This window comes from Acomys russatus, chromosome 13, assembly GCF_903995435.1.
Source record: "Acomys russatus chromosome 13, mAcoRus1.1, whole genome shotgun sequence".
In the NCBI taxonomy this organism is placed as follows: Eukaryota; Metazoa; Chordata; class Mammalia; order Rodentia; family Muridae; genus Acomys; species Acomys russatus.
Genome location: NC_067149.1, coordinates 49811370 through 49820380, shown reverse-complemented (window position 1 = coordinate 49820380; position 9011 = coordinate 49811370). Strand labels below are relative to the sequence as shown.

Sequence of the window (9011 nt, the reverse complement as noted above, 5' to 3'; positions counted from 1 at the left end):
TGACACATGCCTCTAATCCCAGCACTCCAGAGGCAGAGACAGGAGGACCTCTGTGAGTTCAAGGCCAGCCAAGTCTATAGAATGGCTGCAGGCGAAAAGAAATGGATCCAAGGACAATGAACAGCTAAGCAAGCCCTGTTGGCTTAGACTCCCCCGACCCCCTCCCCTCCCCTCCTGCATGCCTTTGTCCCCGTCCTCTGAGCATGCCCGCAAATGTCTTCAGAGAATCCCCGAAGCCTTGGATTTCAAGTGTAAAATAGTGAGGAAGGACAGTCGTCAAAACCATTTGAAAAGGGCTGACAAGGGCCCTGATGACAGTGTCTGCAGCCAGGCACACTATGTGGTGTCACTTGATGGCATAGGAAGCACACATTGCCCTTCTGTACCCCAAAATAACAGGATGGTATCACACCACAGGCGCCCGGCAACGCTGCTGTAATGAATGGACTTTACCTCTAGGTGGTGACAGGCCCTTGTCTTCTCTTGCCCATCCAGAGAGGCCAACGCAGGGACCTTTTTCCGAGACAGGGTTTCTCTGTGTAGCCTTGGCTGTCCTGGACTCACTATGTAGACCAGGCTGGCCTCGAACTCACAGATATTTGCCTGCCTCTGCCTCTGAGTGCTGTGATTAAAGGCATGAACCACCACTGCCCGACAGAGTTTTTAAAATTCTCTTAAAATTCCTTCTCCCCTCCCAGCTCCACTCCAGTTTGTTTTTTCTTTTTTTTTTTTTTTTTTTTTTTTTTTTTTTTTTTTTTTTTTTAAGACAGGGTTTCTCTTGTAGTCCTGGCTGTCCTGGAATTTGCTTGGTAGATCTGGCTGGGCTTGAACTCACAGAGATCTGCCTGCCCACTGCTGGAATTAAAAACGTGTGCCACCATGCCTGCTGGAAGGATGCTTTTTTTTTTTTTTCTTGGTTTTTCAAGACAGGCATTCTCTGTGTAGCCTTGGCTGTCCTGGACTAACTTTGTAGACCAGGCCAGTCTTGAACTCACAGTGATCTGCCTGCCTCTGCCTCCTGAGTGCTGGGATTAAAGGCATGTGTAGCCACCGCTCGGCTAGAAGGTGGCTTAAGATGTTTTTTCATTTCCAGAACTCCTGCTCCCTCGCCCTCACCCTCACCCCACCCACAGCATTCCCTACCAACCTTTGAAGTTTGGCTGAGTTTGCCTGCTTTTCCTTTTTTTTTTTTTTTTTTTTTTTTTTTTTTTTTTTTGAGACAGGATTTCCTGTGTACCCTTGTCTGTCCTATACTTGCTTTGCAGACCAGGCCAGCCTTGAACTCAGAGATCGACCTTCCTCTGCCTCCCGAGTGCTAGGATTAAAGTCGTGCTTGCCTACTTTTCTGAACCTGACTTGGGTGAAGACATAAAATTTTCCTTTTTTTTTTTTTGTTCTGATGTTGGCAGAGCCTAAGCATAAGACAGGGTTTCTTGTAGCCTTGGCTGGCCTCACTCACAGAGATCTGCCTGCCTCTGGCCCTCAGCTTCCCTCCTCACTGTGCTGCTGGTGGCTGACCTGGCCCATCTTACATCAAGTAGCATTGCTTCTGCAGGACTTAGTCTGTCTATTCTTTTTTTTTTTTTTTTTTTTTTTTTTTTAAATTCTAATAAACATAAGTTTTTTGCTTGTAACCATTCCTAAATTATTTTATTAATTATACTAAGACCCCTGTGAGAGGCTCAACTTTGGTGGTGCTTGCCTTTAATCCCAAAGCTCTGGAGGCAGAGGCTAGCCTGGTCTACAGAGTATGTTCAAGACAGCCAGGGCTACACAGAGAAACCCTGTCTTGGGGTTGGGGACACCTGTATTTTAATTATTTAACTAGATTTTTTTTTTTTTTAAAGATGTAATATTATGTAAACAGTGCTCTGCCTGCATGTACACCTGCAGGCCAGAAGAGGGCATCAGATCACATTATAGATGGTTGTGAATAATCATGTGGTTGCTGGGAGTTGAACTCAGGGCCTCTGGAAGAGCAGCCAGTGCTCTTAACCTCTGAGCCATCTCTCCAGACCTTAATTAGAGAACTTCTAAATAGAGTCAGGGTTAGATCACAGATGGTATTAGACTAACTCAGAGCATGGGAAGCTTGACAAACAACTGGCCTGGTTTCAATGGAAGAAACTTGTTTGGATCCTAGACTGAAAAAAACCAAAACTTCGAGCCGGGCATGGTGGCTCATGCCTTTAATCCCAGCTCTCGGAAGGCAGAGGCAGGTGGATTGATGTGAGTTGTGGCCAGCCTGGTCTACAAAATGAGTGTAGGAAAGCCAAGGCTACACAGAGAAACCCAATCTTGAAAAACCAAAAAACCAAAACCCAAAAATTCAAACGAGGTGGGATGGCATGCCATAAGTAGCACCATTGGAGCTGGAGGCCAGAGGATCAGGAGTTCAAGACCATCCTCAGCTGGATAGTGAGTAGGCCAGCCTGGGCTACATGAGAACCTAAATCATGGAGCAGAACATTCTATAATCCTGGTCAGTGGTAGAGAGCTTGCATAGTGCACACAGGTGTTCTAAACCCACTAAGCAAACATAAGTACATTCCCCTAGGGCCTTTACAAAGATGCAGCTGAGGGCTAGCTCAGGATTAATGTGGGTTCCTAGGAAGGGGTGTGGGGGCTCTCTCTGACATGGACTCTCTTGCCAGCTTTTCAATCACTTCTTTCTGGCATGACTGCCTTCCCAGGCCACAAAGGAAGAGGACAAGCTGGGGATGGGGGTCAGGGGAGTAGTGGCTGCAAAGAGCTCCCCTCTTCTGAGGAGTAGGGGAGGGGATGTAGGTGGAGGGAGGGGCTGACAGGTGAGGATGGGGCTACAACCAGGATGTAAAGTGATTTTTCTTCCAAGACAGGGTTTCTCTGTATAGACTTGGCTACCCAGGACTTGCTTTTTAGACCAGGCTGGCGTCGAACTCAGAGATCCGCCTGCCTCTGCTTCCAAATGCTGCAATTAAAGGTGTGGGCCACTACACCCAGCATTTGAATAAAAATTTTAAAGTCAATTTGGTAAGGCACTAGACTTCAGCAACTGTCAAGGTTGCTTGCGGAAGTACAGAAATGTATTTCTGCCGGGCGTGGTGGCGCACGCCTTTAATCCCAGCACTCAGGAGGCAGAGGCAGGCGGATCCCTGTGAGTTCGAGGCCAGCCTGGTCTACAAAGTGAGTCCAGGATGGCCAAGGCTACACAGAGAAACCCTGTCTCGAAAAACCGAGGGAAAAAAAAATGTATTTCTAAGCTAAAGGGAGATATTTGGCACCTAGTACACAGGCTACTCTGACCAAATCTTTCCTGAAGACATTGCCAGAAAACAAAAGGTGCCCAAAAGGCAGTATTTGGGGAAACCACAGCAAAATACCAATGGCCACTGCCCACATTTCACTGTAGGAAAAGTTCCTTGAAAGTGAGGTCCAGGAGAAGAAAACAAAAAACAAAAAACAAAAAAAAAAAAAAAAAACAAACCTCCAGGTGGGGCAGGGTGTGGTGGTGCACACCTTTAATCCCAGCACTGGGGAAGCAGAGGCAGGCAGATGCTGTCCAGGACAGCCAAAGCTAAACAGCTGTCCTCTGACAGGCACACCAGTGTGCAGATGACATACACACATAGTTCCAGGGGTCACTTCTATCTAATTTTCCCTGTCTTCCTCGACTGTGTACATATGCTAGGTTACATATACGAACACACACAAAAGTGAAAGAGAATCTCAAAACTGAAGGTTTTTTTTTCTTCCCTCCCAGGACAGGTCAGGTCATGCTGCCCTTGCTATGTTTCAATTTTCCTAATAAAGCTTTTCTTTTTAAACATTTTAGTGTGTGTGTGTGTGTGTGTGTGTGTGTTGCACACATATGGAAATCAGACAACCTGTAGCCAGGTCTTCTAAGCCATCTTGATTCTAGAAACCAAAAAAAAATTTTTTTTTTGCTTTTTTGTTTTTGGAGACAGGGTTTCTCTGTGTAGCCTTGGCTGTCCTAGACGAACTTTGTAGACCAGGCTGGCCTCGAACTCACAGCGATCCACCTGCCTCTGCCTCCTGAGTGCTGGGATTAAAGGCGTGCACAGCCACCACAATTATCACTCTTGAGATAATTCTTCAACTTCCTTTTCAGTGGATCAAATCAACAATGGCCACAATTGACTGAGTGAACTGTATAGAAGCTCAGTCACTTAGTCTTACAGCTTTAGAAGCTAAAATACTTTTTAATTAAAAAGTCAAAAAAGGGGGCTGGAGAGATGGCTCAGCAGTTAAGAGCACTGACTACTCTTCCAGAGGTCCTGAGTTCAATTTCCAGCAACCACATGGTGGCTCACAGCCATCTATAGTGAGATCTGATGCACACTGTATATATAATAAATTTTTTTTTAAAAAGTAAAAAAAAATATTAAAAAGTCATGTGAACTGGGCGTGGTGGCACACACCTTTAATCCTAGCACTGGGGAGGCAGAGACAGGGAAATCACTGAGTTCCAGGCCAGCCTAAGCTACACAGAGAAACCCTGTCTCAAAAAAACAAAAACCGCAAAACAAGACAAGACAAAAACCCCAAACGCCAATGTTTAATCTGTTCTGTGGATTTATTTATTAAAGATTGAGATAATATCGCCTTATTACAAATTTCTACAAACTAGAAAATCTGAAGATCTATTACAATTACCTTCTAAACCAAACCACAGCAAATTCTATTTACATTCTTTAACCCCAGACTTGAGGCTTCTAAAACTCCCAAAATACCACTGACTGATTCTTGTTTCTTTGGACAAAATTAAACTTAAGTCATTTGTGAATATTCAAAGGTCACACATTCTATAAAACTTACAGGTTAACACCTTTGGAAAAGATCGCCTAGTGCGGTTAAAGTTGAAAATCCTTCACACCTGCTGCATGGTACTAACAGCAATAAGGACAGTGCAGAGTTTAATTTGACTCTGAATTTTCCCCTATTTTAGCATTCTCAGAAGGATCCCACCCTCGATACAGGCAGAAAGTACAGAGACATCTGAACGGCTCCCTTCGCTCTTCATTCTGAAAGAAATGACAGGATACTGTCACCAAAGAAACATAAATCCCCATCTACTGTGGAAGTACTTGGTTCAGTAACCAGAATTCCTGGGAGTGGGGGTGGGTGGGAGGGGTGAGCTAAGACCCTTCACCCCCACCCCCACCCCCCTTTGTGTAAACAGCCACTCAGCCCACCCATAGGAGCAATAAAAAGTATTTACCTCATTGCCTTCAATACTTTTTAGTTTCTTCTCAATCTTCAAGAGGAAAACAAAAACAAAAATTATTCAAAACCATCAAGACAAAGTTAAAACATCTACTATGTGAGAAGTTGTTACTGCCAGCACTGTGAAAGCAGAAGCTGGAGGACTGTTCCAGGCTCCAGTCTAAATTAGCCCTCCCTGTGTGGTCACCCAAAAGCCTGTAGTCCCAGCACTGGAGAGGAATGGTGGGTCGACGGTGGGCTATGGGTTGAATTAGATGCCAATTTGCGCTAACGGGAGATTCCATAAAACAAAAAGGAGTAACTGGCCTCTGGCACACACCTGTAGACCCAGCACTCAAGGAGGCAGAGGCAGGGGGATAGCTAGTCTGCAAAGTGGGAGAACAAGGCAACCAAGGCTCCAGTGAAACACTGTCTAATCAAACAAAATAAACAACAAAACACACACACAAAGGGTCACTTTATTTGCATATAGCTCAGGCTGGCCCCAGACTGTGGAGCAGAGGATAGCCTTGCTTCCCTGTACCTAGTAAACACTGGGAATTACAAGCAGTCACGGCCTTGTCTAGAAAGGTGCATGGTGGTAGCTTAGGTGTCACTCCCATTAGAGGATCTAACAGCCTTGTCCCCAGACATAACTCACCCGGAAAAGTCTTCTCATCCTTGCTATAGGATCTTTCTGCACGGACAGTAACGTGCGGACCCTTCTCTTGGGAAAGGCACTTTGAACCTCCCTTAAGATTTTCTGACTTCTGTTCTCAGATAGTATGTTCTCAATCTGGGGGCGGCGGGAGCGCCGTCGACGACGACTACGGCGTTCTGGCGGCTTGGCGCTGGAGTTGAGGTTGAGTTTCTTCATGACCTTCACTAAGGTTTCGGGCTGTAGGATTTCTGAAACAAGGGGTGAAGAGCCACTGGTGTAAGATGCAGTAACCCAGAGAAACTAGGCAGTGGGTGACAGAGACTCCCCTCTTCTCAAGAGGTAAGTCCTGAGCACAGGACATGGTCATGGTAGACCCCAGGCAGAGAGATCTGCTAACGCTTCTGTGGAACCTCTTTAGCGCATTGTTGCAGAGGGGCGGCATCCATATGCAAGAAAACACAGACAGATTCTCTCCCAGATAAACCAATTGTGCTGCCAGGAATGTGGCTTAGCTGAAGAAAGGGCCTGGGTTCAGCTTCAGCTCTGAAAAACTCTCCCAAAAAACTAGGTGTTGTCCCAGTGCCCACATGTCAGCTCACACTGTCTGTAACTTCAGTTCCAGAAGGTCCTGACACTTTCTCATTAGGTATACACAGGCAAACCACCAACGGAAGTAAATAAATTCAAAGGAAAAAAACCCTAATAATGCATAATAAATAAATAAACACCTAGGTGTTGATTTTTTCCTCCTAAATCTAATAGAATGTGGCCCAAACCTTCCTATTGGACTTCTATGAAAATAGGGCATATTGGTAAAACCTTGCTCTTTCAAATTTGAACCATCAGCCGGGCATGCTGGCGCACACCTTTACAAAGTGAGTCCAGGACAGTCAAGGCTACACAGAGAAACCCTGTCTAAAAAAACAACAAAAAACAAACTTGAATCATCACCCAGTGGATGCCTAGCTCCTGCCGGAAGCTTACCACAGCTGTTCTGAACAAAAAGCCATTAAATGACAGCAAGGCTGCTGGGTGCATGTCTTTAATCCCAGCACTTGGGAGGCAGAGGCAGGCGGATCGCTGTGAGTTCGAGGCCAGCCTGGTCTACCAAGTGGGTCCAGGACAGCCAGGACTGCACAGAGAAAAGACAGCAAGGCTGAGCCAGGTTGTGGCAGCTCAGATCACCCAGTATTTGGGACCCAGACAGGATTGACAGGATTTGAGTCTATTCTAGCCTAGACAGTGAGTATTAAGCCAGGAGGAGCAACAGTCAATACTGAAAAAAGGGCTGGAGCCAGGCCTGGTGGTGCACGCAGAGGTAGGCAGATCTCTGAGTCAGGTCAGCCTGGTCTACATGGAAAGATCCTGTCTCAAAAAATAAAACAAAATCGACACAAACACCACAAAATATAAAACGCTAAGGAACTGTCACACAGAACTGGAATTAAGGGGGCTTACAAGTAACTGCCAGGTAATAGGACAGTTCAGAACAAACATCTTTTCCTTTAAGATTCTCTGTCAGGACAGAAGGGAGGTAAGAAAGGAGGGGAGGGCTCCTCTGCCGCCTCTATCTCAGTGCTGAGAGCCAGGAGGTGGCAAACTTGCAGGCCCTCAGGCTATGGACCCACCCACCTCCCCTGAAAAACAATTCACTTGAATCCCAAATTTAGTTGGAAAATTGCTCCCAGAAAGCAGGTTAAAAAAAAAAAAATCCAGGCTCAGGAGGACATGATGAAGCAACAACAAATCCAGGCTCAAGTTGGGAGTTTAAGATTGGAGTTAAGTTGGAGATTAAGCAGGCAGTTCTCCCCCCGCCCTTTTTTTCCCTTTACTTTTCTTTTAGACAGTTTGTAGCTGGGCATGGTGGGGCACATCTGCAATCTCAGCACTCTGGGAGGCAGAGGCAGGCAGGTCTCTGAGAAATTTGAGGCCAGCCTGGTCTAAAGCAAGTCCAGGACAGCCAAGGCTACAGAGAAACAAACAAAAATGGGCGAAGTGACTCATGCCTTTAATTAATTCCAGCACTCAAGGAGTCTGAGCCAGGAGGCTCTATGAATTCCAGGCCAGCCTGGTCTACTGAGAAACCTTGTGTCTTGAAAAGCCAAACCAGCAAACAAGATTCCTGGCTTAAAAACTCGCAGCAGGGCACACACCTTCAATCCTAACTCTTCAAATAAAACAGGTTTCTGTGCTAAAACAAAACACAAACAACAAAATGGATTGAAAACAAAACAAAAAACCCAACTGCAGCCGGCCTCTGCCTTTTTGCCTAGGATTTCAGAGGCAGAGTTGGAGGCCACAGGCCAGCCGCCTCAAACAACAAATATATAAACATAAAAGCCAGTGGCTGATGGGAAAAGGCTGCCCCACCAAGCCGTAATCCACATCCTGGCTGTCTCAACCTTTCCCAGTATGTCTCCTAACGTGGTCCAAAGAGTCTCAAGGTTCCTGCACCTGGGACTCCGCAGTTTTACTAGTCCCTTTCTGGTTCTTTTTTTCCCTTTTTGAGCCAGTATTTTCTCCCCGAGGAAAGTACGGACCACCTCTGCGTTGGATTTCCTTATATCTGTAGCCAAGATAGGGTCTCTTGCAGGTCACACTGACTACCAAATGCCCCGTAAAGGATGACCTGAAACTTGTGGTCCTCCGTCTAGCAAACGCCGGCCTAGTAAGATAAGAAGGGGAGCCGCTTACAGACTTCCCCAAACCATGGGCGGAAAGGGCCCTCGGTCAGCCTACCTGAATCATCTGAGGAGGAGTCTTCCACGTACTTCTGAGCAGTTTCTGGGTCCATAAATGAGTCCAACATCTCTGACGGCTCCTCCGCCATAGCGCTGGGCAGAAGCCTCAAAGACTAACTCCAAACAAGATCGCTTGGGCTTGGGAAAGACTAGGCTCTAAGCCCCCAACTAGCAGAGGCGAAGTGAGCCAGCAAGTGAGGTCTGGCTTCCTTTTAAACTACCAGTAAGGGGCAGGGCGTGGTGGCGCATGCCTTTTAATCCTAGCGCTCAGAGGCAGAGGCAGGCGGTCAAGGCCAGCCGGCTCTGCAGAGAGTGAGTCCAGCACAGTCAAGGCTACACAGAGAAAGACTGTCTCGGAAAAACTAACAAAACAAAAACAAAAAACCCAAACAGAACAAAACAAC

General features: G+C 46.3%; 1 protein-coding gene across 1 annotated transcript; it reads right to left on the bottom strand.

Annotated features, from left to right (window-relative positions):
* Window positions 1–4857: 4857 nt before the first annotated feature.
* On the bottom strand, window positions 4858–8696 carry Dppa3 (developmental pluripotency associated 3). The gene is made up of 4 exons (XM_051155650.1): window positions 8606–8696; window positions 5867–6114; window positions 5222–5257; window positions 4858–5024 (listed from the first exon to the last, which is right to left on the bottom strand). The coding sequence occupies exons 1-4, from the start codon at window positions 8694–8696 to the stop codon at window positions 4917–4919; spliced, it is 483 nt and encodes a 160-aa protein (XP_051011607.1). The 3' UTR covers window positions 4858–4916.
* Between the last annotated feature and the right edge of the window lie 315 nt (window positions 8697–9011).